Genomic DNA, 23,998 nt, shown 5'->3' on the forward strand with positions numbered 1-23,998 from the left:
TTTTGCCCACTGCGGCTCAGAAGAGCAAGTAGGTGTAATCAGATACTGAGAACAGTTGGAACAAGGAAACTGTAGGGCTGAAGTCACTGAATGCAGCTTCGGGTAAATAGTCATTCTGATATGTCGTTGTATACATGTATATCTATTAATGGGTAAAGTCTATAGATGATAAATGCATGCTTTAATAATTATTTATGTCTGGAAATTTACGGGTAATTAATATTAATTAATTAACCATTCTAGCATAGTAAGGTGTAGGAAATACTAATTAGTTATTTGCAATTGAATGCTGCTTTTGAATTCATCATCAACCATTAATACTGTTACATTCTCAGGTATTACATCACACAATTGTAGCTTTATAGCCTCGACACTAGGCCTCCCTTTGCTTTAGGTGGTCCTGCAGAGGATAGCAACGGGGACTGTATCACGTGATGTTCCCTACTTACAGGGCTACAAAAATCAAAATTAGTTTTTAAGTCAAATTATAAGATCTACATGTGTGTACTCTAGAAAAAATAAATTAGATTTTTAGAACGCGTTTTGAAAGAATGAGAGCAGTCGAAAGTAGCCTCGTACCCAGGCCCTCTTGCGCGCCCCGAGAAAGCAAAAAAAATTGGCTCGAAGTTCCAGACCGTCTCTACTTTCGCGATCCTATTTCCGGAATGGGGCGGTGTTACACTACCGTAGTACACTGGAGGCAGACACTATCCAGAGCCGTCTCTGACACTATCTAGCCTCGAACTTCCAGACCAGAGCGACTGCGAACAATCATCAGATTCAGTTTATTGACAATACAAATTTTTCCGTCTAGTATACTTTTATCAAATGTATATCAATTTGAACACCTTAACTAATTCAAACGCAAGAAAATGCAAGCAACTTAATAATTACAGGCGACTCTTTTGTCTAATCAAAGAAAAGCACAAATATTGTAATAAATTGCTGCTAGGGATCTGGCATGAAAACGAGCGACAGCACAGAACGTATATTCTGGATTTGGGGGGTGAGTGATGACTGTACCTAGAGTTTAGCAAAGAAATTTATTTGTGTGAGTTTGGCCGCTTCAAATCGATCAAGCTGCGAGTATTTCATTCACAAGCGGACGTGGACGCGCCTTTGGACATTGTGGAGAACGCGCACGTAGAGCGCTAACGTAAATTTCTTTGTAAAAGCGACTTGTTTTCACATTTAGTCGATTTTTGGTCGCAGTCATCTAGGCCATCTCTAGCTAAGAGCTCGCACATTCTCATATTAGTCCCGTACGACTGGCGCGCAGCAACCTGGAAAGCCGTACAGATATTACACTAGAGTCTTACACCTGCATTGGGACATCACAAACCATCATGTCTGTGATTGGCTCAAAATCAACGTTATTTCCAACCGGTCGGTCACAAGACCGTCCAGTACGTACGCACGTGCGTACTGTACCATCACACATCTCAACATAGTACTGTGCACCTAGGAAGGGTCTCGCCAAGGCTCGCCCCAATTATTGGCGAGCGAAGCGAGCCTCTCTCTTGTCATGCCAATTGAGCTCGAGCTAAACTAGTAAATGCTCGGCTAGCATTGTGTTAGGCGAGTGATGGGGTTGCGTCTCTAGGTAGCAATAATTTCTGTCAAACAAATGCGGGAACTCAGAAAACAGACTGTCGGTTGCTCTTCTTCTGGCTTTGTCTTTCATTCTTCGTGCACACTTGGATCGTTTACTGAGATAGTCGCGTAACAATGGTCACGTAGTCACGTGATAATGGTTGCGTAGCAATAATTTCTGTCAAAGTAACGCGCGGAAACTCAAAAAACAGAATTTTCCCTTTTTTAGCTTTTCCTTTCTATTCCGTTTGTCACGCATCAATGTTATTTGCTTACTAATAGTCGCGTACGGGAGCGAAATCGAGAGTCGTTTCACATTTCTCGCCGAGAAATTGTAATTGTGTCGAGCCCTTGAAAGGAAACCCTTGATTCAACTTTTAGTGCATGTGTTACGGAGTCAAAATTGCATTAATCTGGCATTGTATTTTTGTCGATCCGTCTTTCCATTTTGCCGTAAATCCATATGACAAGCGCTGACGTACGCATATATATATATATATATATATATATATATATATATATATATATATATATATATATACCGTAGCGTAGGTGTTCCTAATTGTGGACACTCCCCGGTAATTTCAGTTACGAACGCTGTTTCTCTGGTAACCTGCAACGGAGAGAGAGGGAAACAAGTCCGATGTAAGCACCAATGTCTAAGCTTTGGAACAATACCTGTACGACTAAAATCGCACAACGTCTGCTAGCACACTAACACAATATACGGGATAACGTCTGTGAACAGCTCAAACGGGGGTGTATCCTAATTGTGGACATGTTTTTCTCCGCCACAGAAAGCGACTGGGTCTGAGTAGCAGCTGGACTAGATACCTGAATGGTTGCCGCACAAGCTGGTATTTTGGGCCGCAATCAAAACCATGTTCTGTTGTGTATCACGGCGATTCACCTGCGAAACTGTTAGCACGTACAAGGTTCCTCCCATCACGTCCACAAATTCGAGGTACACGAATCGATCTTTTGTTGGATCATGAAAATGCCCTGACGTTAGTTAAGCAATTATCGAGTACCTTGGTAAAGTTTTGAGCCTATAGTTACGTTGACTTGTAACGTGCTAGAGAAGCGCATTAGGTGCATGGAGCGAACGCGTAATTCCAGTCCAGTAAACACCTGAATATCTTCAATCATAGTAGATCTAGACATCATTAATCCACTGACCATCTAGCTGTTTTCGCTGCTACTACATCTGGCCACAATAGAGTATGAAATGAGAACGAACAAAGGAGGTGGAATGTCAATATCAGCGACATTCGTAATCCAGTCAGAATATGACTGTCTTTACTGCTACTAGATCTGGCAACAATAAGACACAAATTGAAAACCTACAAACTCACTTAGGATAGGTGGAAGGTCAAAACTACATTGTCTGATATCAATAATCAGCTCCACCAGCAACACAAAAAGATGCTAGAACCACAGTTTACAGTTCAGACGTTCATCTAAACATGATTGATCGTCTTCTGCATTGTATCGTAGACAGAACACTTGGTTTCTGCAAAATTTGAACGGCACGACGCCATTTTACAAAGAGGTGATACATCACAGAACATGGTTTTGATTGCGGCCCAAAATACCAGCTTGTGAGGCAACCATTCAGGTATCTAGTCCAGCTGTTCCTCAGGCTCAGTCGCTTTCTGTAATGGAGAAAACAATGTCCACAATTAGGCTACACCCCGCGTCCAAGCTGTTTACGGATGTTATCCTGTATATTTTGCTAGTGCGCTAGCTGACGTGCGATTGTTGTCGTATAGGTACAGTGTACCGTTACGAAGTCTAGACATTGGTGCGTATATCGGACATGTTTCACCGTCTCTTCGTGCAGGCTACCAGAGAAAACAGCGATTGTAACTCAAATTACCGGGGAGTGTCCACAATTAAGTACACCTACCCTACCCTGTATGTAGGAATTGCCCCGGTTAAGGAGCGTTGTGGGGGCGTGGTCGTCTTTTTGCACGCTTAAAAACATAGTAAATGAAGACTAAAATTTTCAAAATAAACGAAATAAAATGTTTGTACGTCGTGTACTATATGTTATTTTTGTTTTGGTCACTAATCAGCTAACAACCTACTACACAGTTGCTAGCCTCGGAGACCCATGTGCCAATTTTGTTCTTCTTCTTCTTCTTCTTCTTCTTCTTCTTCTTCTTCTTCTTCTTCTTCTTCTTCTTCTTCTTCTTCTTCTTCTCTTCTTCTCCACGGATATCTCTTTTTGTACGTTACGTACGGCTGTCAAACTTGAGAAAACGCTGTAGAATAACCCGAACTCTATTCTTTTGGTGACAAGAGAAACCGAAATCAATGTTAGCTAAAAATTGGTTTTCTTTCAAGCAGATTTGATCCAATGACCGTCATCAACGCTAGTGCACAGTTTGGGCCAATCACGAAGCAGTATTTGCGATTGCTTGACCGTGGCAACCAGGGACAATAGACGAAGAACCAATCAGCTAGGCCAAACGAGTCTAGCTAGCTAAGAAAAAGTTGATCACCAAAACTGTGTAATTCGATCATGTTTGCCATTATCCGGTCTAGTCTGAAATTGTTTGCGATCTGCGTCGCACACAGGAGCAAAATTGACAAATAATTACGTACACATAGCAATTTTAAACGGGAACTCAACTTTTGCAACGCATATCCCGTATATGAGGCTTTGACTACTAAGCCAAGTTCTATTCCAACTGCCGTTTACGGTTGCATATTCAATTATACACACACGCAAGAAAGAACAATGCAAAGGCACTAAAAATTAGGATCCATATTCGTGCAACGTGCGCTAGGATACCATGGTACACCGTATACCCCGTATACCTCTAGACCACTAGAGTAAACTACCTCTGAATTATGTCTAACGAAAGCTGTTACATATAAACAGGTTTAACGCTAATGAAAACGCGCTAAATATTAGACATGCTTATAAAAGGCTTACAGGCCCTAGTATAGATATGTATACCCTAGCTATAGGTATACAAAATTAACAGAAACAAGATCTATAGATAATATGAACCAAAGCCAGACATCATTAGTGACTCCTTCCAACCCCTACATTCCCTACATTTACATTTTTGGGGTTGGAAGGAGTCACTAATGATGACTGGCTTTGGTTTATATTATCTATAGATCTTGTTTCTGTTACTTTTATACAATCCCTACATCTATTTCTTTTTTCATAGAAAAAGTTTTTAAAATTCTATATTTATATGCGTGCGTCAGCACTTGTCATATGGATTTACGGCAAAACAGAAAGACGGATCGACAAAACGACGATGCCAGATGAATGCAATTTTGACTCCGTAGCACATGCGCTAAAAATTGAATCAAGAGTCCCCTTTCGGGGGGTCGACTCAATTGTATTTCTTGCCGAGAAGAGTGAAATGACTCTCGATTTTGCTCTCGTACGCGACTAATAAGGAAATAACACTGACGCGTAACAAAGAAATTGAAAGAAACTGCTAGAAGAAGAGTAAAGTCTGTTTTCTGAGTTTCCGAGCGTTAGTTTGACAGAAATTATTACTACCTACGCAACCATTGTTACGCGCTACCGACCATTGTTAGGCCACTAACTAAGTAAGCGAGTCAGAAGATTGAAGCGTAAACGAAGAATTGAAGACAACTAGAAGAAGAGCAACTAGAAGTCTGTTTCCTGAGTTTTCGCGTTTGTTTGACAGAAACCATTGCTACGCAATGCAAACCATTGTTACGCGATTAGGTAAATTATATATATATATATATATATATATATATATATATATATATATATATATATACGCACGTATATATATACGTGCGTCAGCACTTGTCATATGGATTTACGACAAAACAAAGAGTTGGATCAACAAAACGACGATACCAGATTAATGCAATTTAACTCCGCAGCACATGCACTAAATGTTGAATTAAAGGTCCCCTTTCAAGAGCTCGACACAATTACAATTTCTCGGCGAGAAAGTAAAACGACTCTTGATTTTCCCCCATACGCGACTAAAGAGCAAAGGAGACTGATGCGTAACAAACAGAATAGAAAGGAAAAGCTAAAAGAAGAGAAAATTCTGTGTTTTGAGTTTCCGCGCGCTAGATACTTTGACAGAAATTATCGCTACACAACCATTACACGTGATTACGCGACCAATGTCACGCGACTATCTCAGTAAACGATCCAGGCGTGAACGAAGAATGAAAGACAAAGTTAGAAGAAGAGCAACTGACAGTCTTTTCTGAGTTCCAGCATTTTGTTTGACAAAAATTATTGCTACCTAGAGACGCAACCATTGTTACGCGAATAAATAAGACAGAACACCATCGCTCGCCTAACACAATGCTAGCCGAACATTTACTAGCTTCTATAAAATATTGCGCAGTAGCGCTCTGCGCATAATATAGGTGTGGTTGCTAGCTCCGCCCGCCATTGTTTATAGCGACGACCAATGGACATTCAGCATATAATCTGTTGCACGTGCGTTTTAATAGCTGCGTCTGGTTAGTTGTTTAACGTCCAATCATATATCAGTTGCGTTGTAATTGACTAGTAAATGCTCGGTTAGCATTGTGTTTGGCGAGCGATGGTGTTCTGTCTTTACCTATTCGCGGAGCAATGATTCGTTACGTAGCAATAGTTTCTGTCAAACAAACGCGGGAACTCAGGAAATAGACTTTCAGTTGCTCTTTCTCTCGTTGTCTTCAATTCTTCGTTCACGCTTCAATCGTCTTACTCGTTTACTTAGCTAGTGGCATAACAATGGTCGGTAGCGCGCAACAATGGTTTGCACAGCAATAATTTCTGTCAAACTAAGGCGCGGAAACTCAGAAAACGGTCTTTTCTCTTCTTCTAGCTTTTTCTTTCAATTCCTTTTATACGCGTTAGTGTTATTTCCTATTAGTCACGTACGAAAACAAAATCGAGAGTTATTTCACTCTTCTCGCCAAGAATTATAATTGAGTCGACCCCTCCAAAGGGGACCCTTGCTACAATTTTTAGCGCATGTGTTACGGAGTCAAAATTGTATTCATCTGGCATCGTCGTTTTGTCAATCCGTCTTTCCTTTTTGCCGTAAATCCCTAGGACAAGTGCTGACGCACGTATATATATATATATATATATATATATATATATATATATATATATATATATATATACACATACATACATATATATATAATATAATCTCGACCTCAATTGACATAACAAGAGAGAGGCTCGCTTCGCTCGCCAACTACCCCACCCTATGGTCTGTGGCAAATCTGGGCGGTGGCAATCTATCGTTGTACTACGTACGCCACTTCCGCGAAGAAGACGCACCTTCCGTGACGCACGGACGAACGCACGCACGCAAAAATTGGCCCGGTGAGCAGGCTCGCATCTTGCATTCTGGGAACTAAAGTCCATTCCCGAATAGGAGAATACGTGGGGAAAACCCGTACTAGCGAGTTGATTCCAACATCATTGGAAAGCTCACAAGGAGGAGGTTCCAGATCAGTTAATGAATACTGTGATTGGTGCTTTATTACAACACAATTACTAACTTCCTGTATGACACGCGCTTGGCCCTGCCCTCTTTCATTTACGCCAGGTGTCAGATAACTTCAAAGCCACCGCTACGACGCCCACTACTTGAAAGCTGACGCGGACGTAGTTTGAACTATTGATTGATAAGTAAAACGGCTATAGCTAGCAAGTTTATGTAGTTGAGGCATTGGTTGAACCTTTGAACGTAAGTTTATAGCGAAACGTTTCTAAACTGGAACCTTTTATTCCACTGCTACGCCCATCTCTGCTCTTCAATTCCTTATCTATTAACCACAGTTTCCACGTATTGTCCTATTCGGGAATGAACTTTTAGAGGATTAGTCCTTGTGCGGAAACTTGTAGGAAGCTTCGTTAGGAACTTCGTTTCACCCCTCCGGTATACCAAGGTTTGTTGATGCCAGCTGGTAGAGCTGGTGTGACTACTAGATAATTTCGATGTTGGCAGTCTGGGAAGCGTGCGACGTTTCCGGTATAACGTATTAAAAGTTATAGGTTTGGCCTCGTGTACCCAGACTGTATTCGTAGTGTTGTTAGAGCAATTCTATTGTTATGTAAATGCAATTCGACTTCGCAACGACTGATCTGAAATCGTCTCGTTATGAGCTTTCGACTTATGTAATCGTCAACTCGCTAGCTTCACGTTTTGGACATATCGGGGATTCTTTCGCGGCGTTAGCTACAGCGCACTTAGTAGAAATGTGCCCGGACTTAGCTGACTCAACGTGATGAAGATGACTCAACACGTGGGTGTAAATGAATGAACCGGATAAAAATGACTCAACCCGGCTCAACACGCGGGTTTAAATGACCGAGAATAACTCTACAGTACCTGCATGGATGCGCGTGACACGGAAGTAGAATGCTGCACGATGTAGTGAAGTAATGGTTTTGCAACAGCAGTTGACAGTAGTATATTATAGTAATAAAAGCGTATTTATACTGACACATGATCTGGGTCGGTTGTGACTAAACTACTACTACTACTAGAGTTTAGCGTTGTTGTTGTCGCGTTGCCTTCTCTGTACACAACACCGTCAAGCAGTCAGTAAAGGTTGTTACATAATGTCGGATACGGACTCTGAACGACTGGAGGAGAGTGATATCGGTGTGACTCGTTCTGTATATCTTGCTTCAAGCTCAAAGGTGGTTTGTCTTGACTGGGATTGTTGTCTCTGTCATACTGTTGAAAATGCATCATCTGATCCCATTATACAATTTTCGCATCGCAGTTGGGAAAACTACACGAAGTATCGCGTGTAAGAGGAGATGGCGATCCCACGTACGAATTTTTTGTCTAGAAACCGCAGTTCTTCAGACGATTCTCCTAGAGGAGGCTACCACCGTCGGTGTTACCAAGACTACACAAACAAAACTAATGTATTGCGTCTTCTTCGTCGCAAGCAAGCAGAGTCCTCGGCAGTGAAAGAGGCGATACCTTCGTAGGCTCGATCTCGCAGTGACAATACAAGACACGCTCGAAGCGCTTTTCGAGTTACCGACTACAGGTTTTGTATTATTTGTCAAAAAAATACCAGCAAACAAAAACGAACGAAAAGTCGTCTCGTTTCCTGTGAATTGGACACCGCTGCCAATCGCCTTACAAAGGCCGCACAACTACACAAAGATGAACGTTTGCTATTAGCATTACAAGGAGATGTCTATGCCGATGAGGTTAAATACCACCGATCTTGCTACGTCTGTTTTACAAAAATAACCCGTTAGACAGTTCCTGCTGACGACGATGGTAATGCTTGCACGGCAGAATCTGAACACGAAATTACGGCAGCCGACACCGAGGCATTTAGTGTAGTGACCAGCATTGTGCAACACACGCATACTAGAGCGTCGACAGGTTATTCGTACCAAGATATTGCGAGACGTATTTTCAAAAGCAATCTCGAATCCTACATATTGGACAGAAAAACTGACAGACTGTTGAGACCACGCTTTGGAGAACGTTTTGTCATTTTGATGCTTGAAAAATTAGACCGAAGGAGAGGTCGTATATGCGTCAGACCTTAGAACTGGAGAAGTGCTTCAAGCTCTCCTAGAGTCGCCTTCGGTATCTGGAAACTAGAATCTGGAGCATCCTCGGTTTCTTCAGCTTCGCTTGCTGTTACACACTCTGTCACACCATCTGCGGAATTGTATCACGCAGCCATGAATCTGCGTTCATCTGTGCTCAATCTAAAAAACCAAATGGCTTGGCTACCCAGGGCCTTTGACGTCACAGAAGAGGACATTAGAATTCCTAGCGATTTGTACAATTTTCTAGCGTGGATTATAGGTGGAGAGGAAACTGCGTTTGATTTTTACGTCGAACACTCATCCCGAGTGGAGACTGATGCACGGATTCATCGATTAGTAATGTCTTTTGCTTATGTATAGTTTATGCAACACACAACGGTCGAGTTAATGTAAAACGTCCTAACATATCACTCTATCCACTGCAATTCGTCATCTCACGGGAAACACAACAATTCTCTCTCTGATGAACAAGTTCGGGCATTGTATTTCATGCACACAGCTGGACGAAGTTGATACGGCGGTAGCAAAATAACTCCTTGAGGAGAGAGAATTGATGTCATACATTCCCGGTAACATTCAGCTTGGTCGACCTGCAGTCTTTTGCTTAGTTAATAATGATATCCTAGAAGAGACGTTGTCTGGAAAGAGTTCCACCCACTGTACTAATGGTATTCTAGTGTAGTGCAAGTACCGCTGTCATTGTAGAACCGAGTAGCTTTGTAGAACCGCTGTTTCGTGAACCAGTTCTTACATGTGATCACAAAGAGGCCGACACGAGAATGTTTGTTCATGCCAAACCTGCATGTTTGATGGAAGGTGGTCAAGCGCAGACTGTCGTGATATGATTGCCATACACTGATGTCGCAGTCATTGGAATTTACATTCATTCTCTATTGATGCCAGATTATTGTGGTCGACTGGTACCAAAGAACGTAGACGAATTATTGATTTAGGAGCAATTGCAAACAGCTTAGGTTAAGATCTTGTGAGTGCTCTGGCAGAAATGCATGCGTTCGATACTACGTCATGTTTTAGAGGAAAAGGCAAACGACCCACTTTCCACTTCATACAACAAAAATTTTTTATTCTGTTTGGCTGGCAATGTCTGACTTAGGAAACTCATTGCCTTGCCGTGACAACGTTATGGAACGGTGTGAGGCGTCGGTATGCCATTTGTACAAGCTACCAATGTGCATGTTCATGTTTGATTCCGGTTTGGGATGCACGGATGTTTGCCGGTTTTGCAATTGTAAAAACAAACGTCAGGAAGAGTCCAACACTCTAGAATCAGAGAAAGCTAACTCCACCTCCGCAAAGTTGGACGATACAGCACTACCTTCTGACTTTGATGAAGATGATTCGGAATCTGATTCAGAGTCTGATATTGAGTGACCATACTACTTGTATAGATTAATCGCAGTGTATACGATGTAGTACGTACGCTTGCTGCAGTAGTTATGGTAGCGTATTTTAACGTTGCGCAACGAGTTCATCTACTTATCACTTAATTAATAAACGGAGTAGTGCAAATACAATTATAAACAGCATTAGCCAAATCAAGAAAAACGCTGTAAAGACCAAATTGCGCTCTTCTTACGACAGTCTGGTGTCCAAGGCTTCACTTACGGAAATTGATATGCTCTCGTGCAGGCGTCGCACATTTCCGACGCTGCCAACATTTAAAATATTCATGTACTACAACATCTCTTTACATCCGTAATAGAAAACCTTGGTATACCCGGGGGGGGGGGGGGTGAAATGAAATGTGAAATGACACGCTACGAAGTTCCGCACAAGGACTAGATGGCGTATAGTGGCTGGCGAGCGCACGTAGGAATTGCGCTAACACCTAGATAGTAGCTACATCTAGGCGAAGAAAAGTAAAAATTAACTTTCGCCAGTCGTCCATTATTTGGCGCGGAGAGTAGCCCCATCTCACAATCTCACTGTAGGGTGAGTCCACGTTTAGGCTCGAGAGTCCAGCCGGTCATCTCCCTCGCGGTGGAGAAAGACTGGCTGGAGACATTCGTCACTCAAACAAACCCGCAGACTCTCTATCATCCAATCAGAGTGCCGTTCAATGTTTGTGCATCCTCGATACGAATGCACGTTGCTATTGGCTCTTTGCTAATGTAATTTCGCTCTGACGCAAATGCGTGTGTAGTCTCGACACGTGCCATCCAAGTCTACAAGCAACAGCTCGACTCTTTCCAGCTCTTCTCGTTTTCTGTCTCTCGTTCTAAGATCGCTAGACTCAAAGTTTACCACAGAGGCCGACCAAACGCTGAACGCAATGTACGCAAATCCTAGCTCTGCACGTCGCCCTGCGTTCACTAGGTGCAAATACCACGCTTTGTAGAAGGTCTACTCGTTCAATGCATGCAACGTACGACACCCTACGCGACTAGAAGTTGTTTTGCATGCGCTGCCTATGCCTCCAAGTACGAAGAGAAAGACAAAGCAGGGCCGGATCCAGCGGGGAGTTCAGGGGGTTGCAACCCCCTCTTTTTCAATAGACGTGGTTCAATAATTTTATATAATTTCATTAGAAAAGAGAAAATTAGCAATGCTATAAATAACTGCTAACGGTGAACGCCCTCTTTCAAAAATTCCTATATCCGGCGCTGCAAAGGAGAAGACGACATGCAGGTGTAGCTCACACGCTAACGAAATGTGATATCAGACGGTAAAAGCAATAGACTACTCGGTTACAAATACATTAATTAGTAGAGAGCCAATAGCGACGGGCATTGCTATCAGCAGTTATCATGAATACATGTGCATGCACAAACACTAGCCAAACGTGTAAAATCCTGATTGGAAGATAGAGAAGCAGCCTCGCGTAGTCAAACCCCTCCCCTTTTATATCTACCGGCGGGAAAGTAGATATCAAAAAGGGGAGGGGTTGGCTACGCGAGACTAAGGCAGCGGTTTCCTTTGAGTGGCAAATGTCTCCAGCCGGTCTTTCTCCGCCGTGGGGGAGATGACCGGCTGGACTCTCGAGCCTAGTCCACGTGTTACTCTAGAGACAAAATCTACACACACACACACACACACACACACACACACACACACACACACACACACACACACACACACACACACACACACACACACACATATTTGGCAAGTTTTCAATCTACTCAGCTGCAGCGCGCGTAGATCGTACAATATACATTCCTTCAGTTAGCACTCTGACTGCAGTGGGCGCATCTTGCACTCTACTATACCACTAGAGACTGAAAAGTCACGTCATATCGCCCCGCCCTATGGGCGGTAGCAATTTATCTGAGTCATATTACTATACGCATCTTAGACACTCCAGACTACGCATTCCCCATCTCAGACTTTTCCCACCTAGAACGTCATGATCTATTCGTGGAGAATGACGTCGACGCCACTTCCGCAATGAAGACACACCTTCCATGACATGCGGACGGACGGACGGACGCACGAACACCAGGCCCGGTGAGCCGGCTTAATTAAAACCTCTGACTGCATCTTGCACTCTACTCTAGCTAGTAATGAAGACATGTACAACCTAGCTATAGGTCTAAATTGCGCTTTTGCGCTCCTAGAAACTTACCAAACTAGAATTATAGAAACGTTTTCTCTGAAAAAGAAATAGATGTAGGGATTGTATAAAAAGTAACAGAACAAGATCTATAGATAATATGAACCAAAGCTAGACATCATCAGTAAATCCTTCCAACCACATTCCCTACATTTTACATTTTGGGGGTTGGAAGGATTCACTAGTGATGTCTGGCTTTGGTTCATATTATCTATAGATCTTGTTTCTGTTACTTTCTAGGCAATCCCTACATCTATTTCTTTTTTTCAGAGAAAAAGTTTTTGGAATTCTAGTATCCTAGACTATAATACACGAACGCTTGGGAACGCCCACTTCCCTCTGTCTGTCTGTCCACCTGTCCACATGTATGTCTGTAACGGGCCGATCGACACGACGCCGGTCTCGGATCGTCGCGAAAGGCGGCGGAAGGGTCGAGATCGGCCGTCGGAGATGAACGCTCGAGTCGGATTTCGTCCGGACCGCCTCTGACGGCCAGAAACGAGACTTTGGCGGCCTGAAATGAGATGCGCTGGAGTTTGTTTGTTCAATTGACCGAGTATGCGGATCTGACGTATGCTCACCAGCCACTGTCTCGGCTATCTGATCTAGAGTAGAGTGCAAGATGCGGCCGCTGCAGTCAGAGGTTTTAGGCCGGCTCACCAGGCCACGTGTTCGTGCGTGCGTGCGTCCGTACATTTAGATGATGTATGTCACAGAAGATGGCATGCGTCTTCATGGCGAAAGTGGCGTCATTCTCCACGAATAGATCATGACGTTTTATGTGAAGTCTAAACTGCGCTGTCTGGAGTGTGTAAGATGCATAACGCTCGGGAACGCCCACTTCCGTCTGTCCACGTGTCTGTAATGCGCCGATCGACACGACGCCGGTCGCCAATCGTCGTGAAACGCGACGACCCGGTCGAGTTCAGCCGTCGGAGACGAACGGTTGAGTCGGATTTCGGCCATAAACGAGACTTTGGCGTTCTGAAATGAGGTGAGCCGGAGTTTGTTTGCTCAATCCACTAGCCGAGTATGCGGGTGTGACGTGCGCTCGCCAGCCACTGTACGCCATTCTCTAATTCCCAGAGTGCAAGATGCGCCGGCTCACGGGGCCGCTTTTGCGTGCGTGCGTGCGTGCGTGCGTGTGTCACGGAAGGTGCGTCTTCTTTGCAGAAGTGGCGTACAACGATAGATTGCCACCGCCCAGATTGCCACCGCCCATAGGGCGGGTAGTACTACTACTAGTAGTCTTATACTATAATACGCCAACCCACGCTTCCGTCTGTCTGGATGTCTGTCTGTAACGCGCCGATCGACACGAAGCCGGTCTCGGATCGTTGCGAAACGCGGCGGCCCGATCGAGTTCGGCCGTCCGAGACGAACGGTCGAGTCGGATTTCACCCAGACTGCCTCCGACGGCCAGAAACGAGACTTTGGCGACCTGAAATGAGATGCGCCGAGTTTGTTTGTTCAATTAATTGCGAGCAAGCGAAGCGAGCGAGTTTTCTCTAATGCATCAAAGGGGTACTCTGAGTGTCCGTCCGTCCGTGCGCCACCACCCCTACCCTCCGGGGAATCGGTTAGGAATTGATCAATTCGAATCGTTCTTTGCTAGTTTTAAAGAAAGTATACATACAATAGTTTACGTCATGTGACGTCATCACTAGAGATGTTTCTATGGAAACTATGCTCATTTATGTGACTGCGTTTCACCACCCCTACACCCAGCGGACAGCTGTTACAAATTAATCATTTTGAATAATTGTTTGTTTTCCTCGATGGATGTAAACAATTGACACTTCACGTTATGTGACGTTACTCTGTGATTATTGCTATGGCAACAAGATTGAATTAGGCGTAAGCAGCGTTTTTAACTTATCTAGCGTCTGAGTTAATTGTTGTAATAACTGTTTTTGTGACAGTTAATGCTGTTCTTAGCTAATAATAATAATTAGCTAATGTAATGAAAGTTAACAACTGCTAACATCGCCATGGAAACATTGCTCACTTACTGCTAAGCATGCACGTTTTACTGTGCGTTGCGCACCACCCCTAATTGCGCACCACCCCTAATTACCCACCCCACGAGCGAATTAAAGAAACGGTAGTTTATGCGTCTAGAACAACGTATTCTAGACATTGTTTTGAAATTTCACTCTGCAGCTGTATAGTACGTGCTCGCTCGCACAGGTGGGAATGCAATGAGAACCCATGGTATCATTTTTAGCAGAGTATGCGCGGATGTGACGTACGCTCGCCAGCCCACGCTATGCCATCCTCTGGTCTAATCAAGTCTTGCCTGTCGCTGATCTGGCGTTTCCTCTTGTGCTCGTGCAGTGCCTTCTCTGTCAGCAGACATTCTTGCTTGTCGCTGCTCTGGTGTCTCTTGTTGTCGTGCTCGTGCGGTTATTTCTCTGTTGGCAGATCTAGACATTCTTGCTTGTCGCTGCTCTAGTGTTTTCAGCTCCCTCGCTTTGACTGTTCTGTCATTGTTCATGGCTAGTCTCAACTAGACTCGAGCCAGTCTCTCCCCGCCTTCGTTATTCCCCGGATTGTCAATCCTGGTTTCAGACCGCACTCAGGAATTTTACGTCATGTAGATACGGTTTCATTGTCACATAATGACATGCAGATTATCTAGGTAGTTGTAACTAATTGCCTGTTTTGTTTCCCGGAGGTCTCGAGCCGGATGCCTCGGTCGTTGAGAAATCGTGAAAGAGCAGGTATGTTTCGTAGCTTTGACAGCCTGTACATGTAGGAAGTTTATAGAAATAATCTAGACGTCTCTGACTATAGGTTATTAATTAAAGCTAATTCACGAAGTTGTCTCTCCAGGTTCAGTCGCTGTTGCCTCTCACTTTCCAGCTCGTCCGTTTGCTGCTGTATTTTCTCCAAGAGGTCGACTACATTTATGTTTGTGCTAAGGAGGCCAGAAGAACACGGTCTCCTAGAAGAGTCGTGTGCTATGTCGTCGTTCACACGCTTCCTTTTCAGGCCGAAATATTTGTAGACACTGTTTCCTTGGTGCTTTGTCTTCTTTCTTTGTACTCTCCGTCCAAAGACATCTATCTCTGACCACCTTTCCGACGTCAGCTTCGAGTAGAGGAGGCTTCTGGTGTGATTGCAATAGTATACTTACTTCTGCCTGGACGTCGTTTGTCAACGAACCTTCAGACTGCGTGCCGATCTCATAATGATTTTCAAACCTGCGTACGTTGTACGTTTGAGATCTCAACGCCTAGTGACTGATTCGATCAGTGCATCTAGAATACTAGTTACCATTCGTGAATTCGAAGTAAAGCTGTAGTGACACCAACGGACTGCTCTTTGATCTGCATGGTCAATTGCACCCTACACTGGGATTGATCACCGACTGAACACTGTACACTAGAGTGAAGAGATCTCTAGGCTGCTCGACTGAACTAACAACTAGCATGCGTGGTTGTTAGCTACCTAGTAAAGAACGGAATGTTTTGACGCTTCGTTTCCTTGAAAACCTGTTGTTTTGCAGTAGACTAGACACTGTATGGCCTAGCAACAGGCACGGCATACGTATTTACACTGTAGAAGAATTGGATACCACTTACTAACAAATCACGATATTATGATACGAGCAGCGACCACTAAACGGATCCCGGGATCCGTTTATGTAACCCTGTCTGTTAGAAGTCAATTGCACCGGAAGAAGGCGGTCTGAACCAGTCTCTTGACAATCCGGGGAATGACGAAGGCGGGGAGAGACTGGCTCGAGTATAAGTCTCAACTCGCGGCTAGTGGCTGTTTCTTCAGCTCTGTTGTTTCGTATTCTCTTCGCAGCCGACGTGCGACGGCCAATTGATACGCGTTTTCTGGTGGCATGTCGCTAGCAATCGATTCTTATATTGACTCCTAGATAGACTACTATCGTAAAATCTTGCGCATTTTCACAAAACCCAGATGTGGATAGCTGTCATATGTCCAAACAATGTATACGTTTCGTTAGTTAATTAATTAATTAAATTAAACTTTAGTTGTCGCCTTCTTCCAAAAGCCTGTTTTAATCAAAATTTAGTTTACTACGAACGTTTGAACGTCAGCAAAACTTTCGGTCTGGCGCGCATTATTATTAATTAATTTATTGTGTTTCTGCAGTTTTTAGTCTGTATGTAAGGTATTTAATCGGTGAGTTTCTCGACATGTTGCAAACGACGCCTACAGTTGATCAACGATGTATGACTCGCCCTTGTAGAAGCAGAGTAGTGTTCTGACTGAAGACACAGTCTGATGTGGTCGCGTTACGTTGCGAGGTCCCGGATGTGCTGACTGAATTCGAATCTTGTTTTTCGCGTTTATTTCGATAGAAATTGACACACTCCCCGTGCAGTTCTTGCTGCAGAAAACGTGTAAGTTGGATTTGGTGCAAATGCAATCAGAATTTGGAGAGAAACGAAAGCGTTAGATGAGTAAGTTGCATCGGCAAGAAATATTCAACTGCTCGAAGCTTTGCGAATGACGACGACACGTACAGTCTAGTGTGGGCGTGTGTTCTAATAAACTGAAATGTGTAGCGTTTGCGTCATGGAGAATTTTACGCGGGGGTCGACCCCTCGAGAGGAGACCCGGTGCATAGTTTCTAGACAGACCTTTTTAAATTTTTTTTCTACAGGCATCCTTTCTAATTTTTTTTATACAAACCTTTTTCAAATTTTTTTATACAAACCTCCTTTGCATGCCGAGTGCGCGCACCGATTTAGCTAAGTTTGGAACAGACAAAAGACGTGACCGCGTATCGCGAACACATACACACACACACACACACACACACAAACAAACAAACAAACAAACAAACAAACAAACAAACAAACGCACACACACACACACACACACACACACACACACACACACACACAATAGATCTTTTCACAGGGCGTGGCACTAACGACGTCATTGCCTACCGCGCGACGATTTGGTTCGCGTTTGAGACATTGGCGTTTGTTAACCGCGTGAGTCTAGATTTAATAGTATTAGTAATGCTTAATTATATTACTACAACGTTAATATTAATTAACAGAACTTTATCTACTTGCTACCTAGGATCCTTTCATTCCCTAAACGACGCACTTTCTAGTAGGAATTCAGGAGGTACAAACCATTTGGTAATTGCGTACTACACAGAACACGCATCATAGATTAGCTAATAAGTATTTACACCAGTGATAACCATCGCTGACGTCTCTATTATAGGACGTAAAATTATGACATTATATTGTTCCGGATAACCCGTTTATGAGCTTTCGAATGGTATGACGTTTGTTATGATTCAATCATGTGAGCTTCGTCAGAGGCCAAAACGTATCCCGGATTTTGATCCAAAATGAGCGAGAGTGCGAACGTTCGCAGATCTAGGCGTGTTGTGAAGCCACGCAGAGACAACGACTCCATAGATCCCGATACGTCGTTTCGTAAAGTGGCCTACCTGGAAGCGCTCGAAATCGAGAACTTCGACGGTGCGGAAGGGAAGTCAGAGAAGGAGCAGCACATGGCCTTCAACCTTTTCTCCGAGCTAGTCGAACCGGCTTGGAGCGACGACGACGGCAGTTTCGAAGATTGTCCTGGTCTCTCTTCTTCGCGGGAGAACAAGTCTGGGTCTTCTCAAGCATCTACAGCGAAGAAGTAAGTAATGATAGTAATCATGATAGTAATCATGTTCCAAGAAAATGTAGGCTCGAGTGTCCAGCCGGTCATCTTCCCCGCGGCGGAGAAAGACCGGCTGGAGACATTCGCCACTCAAACAAACCGCCGACTCTCTAGCCTCCAATCAGAGTGCCGTTCAATGTTTGTGCATCCTCGATAGGGATGCACGTCGCTATTGGCTCTTTGCTAATGTAATTTCGCTCTGACGCAAGTACGTGTAGTCTCGACACGTGCCATCCAATTCTACAAGCAACAGGTCGACTCTTTCCAGCTCTTCTCGTTGTCTGTCTCTCGTTCTAAGATCGCTAGACTCAAAGTTTACTACAGAGGCCGACCAAAGGTCGACCGCAATGTACGCAAATCATAGCTCTGCACGTCGCCCTGTGTTGAGTGCAAATATCACGCTTTGTAGAAGGTCTACTCGTTCAATGCATGCAACGTACGACACCCTAAGGGACTAGAAGTCGTTTTGCATGCGCTGCCTATTCCTCCAAGTACGAAAAGGAAGACAAAAGAGAAGACGACATGCAGGTGTAGCTCACACGCTAACGAAATGTGATATCAGACTGTAAACGCAATCGACTACTCAGTTACAAAGCCATTAGTAGAGAGCCAATAGCGACGGGCATTGCTATCAGCAGTTATCGTGAATACACGTGCATGCACAAACACTAACCAAACATGTAAAATCCTGATTGGAGGATAGAGAGGCAGCGGTTTCCTTTGAGTGGCGATTGTCTCCAGCCGGTCTTTCTTCGCCGCGGGGGGAGCGACCTGCTGGACTCTCGAGCCTAAGAAGAATGTCGCACGGTCAGAGGGTGTGATGTCGTTTTGCATACTTTGTTTTACAATGTGAAGCGCATGAGTTCGAATATTTAGAACGTTTCAGAGTAGTCTGGTGCTGTGTTGCTAGTTCTAGGTTTGTCGTTTATTGTAATTTTTAGGAGGAAGACTAGATCTAGCACCACAACTGCCGTCGCTTATTCTTCTACCATCGAAGAGACTTTGTCGGAAGACATGGAGATTGAGCGTGAAGGTAGCGCCTCGTTTCTCGAGACTCCTCGCAGTAGACACACCGCGAAGGTGCTTCAGGACGAGGAGAAAACGTTAACATTCCATGACTTCCGGCCATTGTTTAAACTTCCGGTACATGTACTGTGTTGTTTGCTGTAGGAGGCTTGCTCAACTTTCAATGATGAGTCCCTACGACCGTGAGCTCCCTTCGAATGTTACCAACATCGACTTCGAACCTTGCAGGACTCCAGAAGTTCACCTGCCTGCAGATGCGGACGTAGATACCAGTAGCCCAGTCAGTCTGTTCCTTCTCTTTTTTGGCACCGATCTGGTGAACAAAATTGTTGAATTCACCAACATGGAGGGAAGGACAGAATCAACCAAGGTGATTGGTAACTCGTAAATATGATGCAGATGACATTTTAATATGTTTACATTTCAGGTCAGCAAAAGCAAGGGTATATCCAAATTTATGTGGAAAGCCATACAGTCCTCTGCAGAAATGTACAGATTCTTTGCTGGCCTGTTGAGGATGGGCATCGATCGTAAACCGAAGATGACTGACTACTGGAGCCAAGGCCTCAAGAGCCCGTTCTTCACCGATGACCTTGGCATCTGTGGGAATCGGTTCGTTGCTCTCAATAAGTGCGTGAAGTTGTCTTCAGAGGAAGATGATAAGAAGAACATCTGCGAAAAAGAGGGCTATGACCGAATCCTGAAAATCAGACTACTGGTTGACCATTTCAAGGACAGGTGCAGGAGCTTATTTCATCCTAGTAAGCACATTTGCATTGACGGGCGCAGGCTTCGCTTTAAGGGTAGGCACACCATGAAGCAATACGTTCCATGCAAGCCTACCCCTTATGGGTTTAGGCTGTGGGCTCTAGCTGATTCAGAGACTGGATATCTGGTAGACTTTAGTGTCTACTATGGGTCCACAGGCGACAAACCAGAGCATGGTCTTACTACGGATGTCGTGCTACAGTTGGTTGATCCAGGACCGGGATTAAAGTTGGGGGCTGGATATCAACTATGTGTTGATAATTATTATACATCCCGTGTCCTTTTAGAGAAGGTCCTGGAAAAGAAGATCTTGGCCTGTGGCACTCTTCGTAGAAACCGGAAAGGCTTCCCCAAGCAGCTGACGAACTCTGTTGCCAAGAGTTATAGGGGAGACTTCCGGTGGGTTGGAGATGGGCGCCTAACCTACTACGAATGGAATGACAACAGCCAGGCCGTTTTTGTGTCATCCATGCATCCAGGAGCTGATGGATCAATGTGTACACAATCGGTAGAGAAGACGAAACAACTCGTATCGTGCCCTCCAGTTGTACCTTATTACAACAAGTACATGGGGCGTGGATAAATTTGACCATATAACAAAGGTTTACGGCGTGTTGAGGAAGTGCTATCGCTGGCCAAGCGTTTTCTTTACAACTTCCTTGACACTGCCGTGGTCAATAGCTTTGTCATATTTAAGCATCTAAATCCCGGTACGACTATGACCCATTTCGGCTTTCACTTTGCTATCACGAAGCAGCTGGTACAGTTATATAGTAAACGTCGATTTGGGCCACAGCGTCCATTTCCTACTCCTGCACCTGATCCAACTGCTGCTCCTGCCGCTGAACCTGTGACTGCACTTGTTCCTGTTGTGGCAACTGTTGCTCAATCACCATCTACTGAGAGGCCATTGGAGGTGGATCAACTATTTGTGGTGCCACAACGGGAGATACAAGTTGTGATGACAGCACCACCACCACCACAAATAATTACGGTAGAGACACCACCACCACCACCACCACCACAAACAGTTATGGTGGAGACACCACCACCACCACCACCACGAATAGTTATGGTGCCACGACCGCGGCGTCGCTAAGAAATATGTGGTAGAACCACCATTACCACCAGAAATTATAGAGGTAAAATCACCACCACTACCACCAACAATCGTGATGGAATCACCGCCACCACAAGCAGTCGCGATGCCAACGTCAGTGGAGATGCGCCCACCACCAGCAGTACCACCACCACAGCTACCTGGTGCTCCACAGCGCATCGACTGCAACACCAATGGCTATAACGTCCTCTTCACATAGGACCAGAATAGGCCTCGTTGTGGTTTGTGTGGAAACCTTTCGACATCTTACTGTGAGGCATGCAGGCTAGCCCTCTTCTGCCGCAGGTCCAAGAACTGTTTCTACACCTACCACAACTCTAAAGCAGCACAGGACGAGTTCTGGGAGACTAAGGCACAGACCAAGGCCACCTCTTGGTATATTGGTTAGGTCTGCTTTCTCTCCCTCCCATATGGCACATCTACGGCGTATATTGGAGTCGTTGTCTTGTATATATTTCCAATATTTTGATGCCATATGGGATGTAAATATTGGGTGTGTGTAATTGGGAAAAAAGACAAAAAACAAAAACAAAAAGACAAAAAATTATAGTCTGTGTTCTGGGTGTATATATACCGTGTTCTTTTTGTATATACATGTTATGTACTGTGATTTAGGTTTCTCTTCCCCTTCTCGTGGGTCATATACCGTTCTCTTCCTCCTGAACCGGTTAGGTCGGGGCGGGAGTGTCTAGTTCGTAGATTTCCTTTCCCTTCCTCCTGAACCGGTTAGGTCAGGGCGGGAGTGTCTAGTTTGTAGGTTTCCCTTTCTCTTCCTCCTGAACGGGTTAGGTGGGGGTGGGAGTGTCTAGTTTGTAGATTTCCTTTCTCTTCCTTCTGAACCAGTTAGGTCGGGGCAGGAGTGTCTAGTTTGTAGGATTCCCTTTTCTGTGGGTGGCCCTGGGGGTGTCGGTCAAAATCCAGTCACACCTCTTCGTGGTGACCGATGGTAACAGCATCTTCTTGTGCTGGCTAACGTGACTGGTACACTAGCTGTAAATTACAACACTGCATCATAGAATATGACGATACAGTAGTACAATTGTGTGGAACTACAGCCTCTGTTGTTGCCTGAATTGTATGCAGGAGAAGCAATTGTGTAGCAATTCAATTATTGTGTAGAAATACAGCCTCTGTTGTTGCATGAATTGTGAAAGCTAATAATGGTTGCGTTGTAAGTGTGTTACTGAGTTAGTCAGTGACAGAGATGGTCTTGGCAGCCCAAGACTGGCCAGGAGCTACTGAATGAAGTTAGGTGCTAATACACTACTGTAGGTTGACTGTGACCGTTGTGCTACGCTGTTCAAGTACGATAAGTAATGCGCGTGCATGTAGACTTGTCTACGTTGGAGCGATCTTGCTACGCGTAGGGATGCGGAAAGCGATTCAGGGGATTCGTTGTCGTCGGATTCTTCGTTGAGCGAAGTGCTACTGCACGCGGGAGAGCAATCTTTCAGTCCTTCGACATCATCCTAGGAAGACGCAGCAGAAGACTTTGGATATGTGAAACCGTATATGTTTGAGCCACTCGCTGACAGTTGATCTACTGATGAATTGCCATCATCTGGCGATGCTGACGAACACAGTGACGGCTGTCTGACACGTCGTGGTAAGTGCAGAAGCTGAAGTTGCCGGCAGCTAGCTGTGTACACGGGATGTCTGTAGGTGTGATTGCGGTTACTGCGAAATTAGGAGTACTGCGCAAGAGTATGTGTGTTGCAACGAAATCGCAAAACAGTGCTCTTTGAAGTGACAGCTGCAAACTCCATTGTGCTCTGTTGGACCTTCCCAGCCGTCTCTTGTTCGTCGAACTTGTTTTTTCCCAAATTTTACGAATCTGTGGATTTTTGAAAACCGAAATACACTAAATCCAGACTGACTAGAGTTGTTGCAGCCTGCTGCAACACAACGCCGCACCATACTTGAGCATCACAACAATGGATACTAGTGCCTCCAATGACGTCAACGTGCTAACCGCCCCATTCCGGAAATGTAAAAGCGGAAATAACTTTCAACTGCTCTCATTTTCTCACTACATTCACAAAAAAATCGAATTTTATTTTTCTAAAGTACACATGTAGATATTTTAATTTAGCTCAAAAATAATTTTGATTTTTGCATTGCAGTAGCCATTTAACATCACGTGATACAGTCCTGTTGCTATCATCGCGCGGAAGGACCACCGAAAGCAAAGCAGGTGTCGAGGCTATAGTTTCAAAGCTGTAGGTAGACAGTACACTGTACAAAATTACAAGACAAAGCAACTACATGTACTTATATACACGTATTGTGATTGTGACGAATGCTAGGCAGGTTCAACGGCTGTTGAACTGCATTGACTAGACTGTCAATCACATGTGGTAGTCTCGAGTAGCCAGACCTCCTTTCCAGCGAAAGAGGACTGGCTATGCGAGGCCAAATTCCAGCTAACTAACGAACAGTTACTGATGTAGTAATTATTACATCCGTTATAACAAGTTGATTCAGAGTGCGATATCCGTTGCATTGCGTTTTAAGATAAAAATCAAAATCCACTCACCAAGTGTGTGTGTCCACAGAAACTCTTAGTAACTAGACACACCGTAGCAACCATTGTTGCGTCGTCCCGCAAACGTCAACTAGCGCTACGTGTCGACATCACCACGAAATCGTGACGCGATGAGAAGGTCACGCGAGT

At 44.3% G+C, this 23,998-nt stretch overlaps 1 protein-coding gene across 1 annotated transcript; it reads left to right on the plus strand.

The window, feature by feature from the left end:
• Positions 1-20,922: 20,922 nt before the first annotated feature.
• On the plus strand, positions 20,923-21,303 carry LOC134176299 (uncharacterized). Its single transcript, XM_062642974.1, has one exon. It carries the CDS (start codon positions 20,923-20,925, stop codon positions 21,301-21,303), a length of 381 nt encoding a protein of 126 aa, XP_062498958.1.
• The last annotated feature ends 2,695 nt before the right edge of the window (positions 21,304-23,998 follow it).

Source organism: Corticium candelabrum, chromosome 1, assembly GCF_963422355.1.
Source record: "Corticium candelabrum chromosome 1, ooCorCand1.1, whole genome shotgun sequence".
NCBI lineage: Eukaryota > Metazoa > Porifera > Homoscleromorpha > Homosclerophorida > Plakinidae > Corticium > Corticium candelabrum.

Bases quoted from the DNA above. Each gene is read 5' to 3' on its own strand.
- LOC134176299 (XM_062642974.1), top strand. From the start codon at position 20,923: ATGACCCATTTCGGCTTTCACTTTGCTATCACGAAGCAGCTGGTACAG.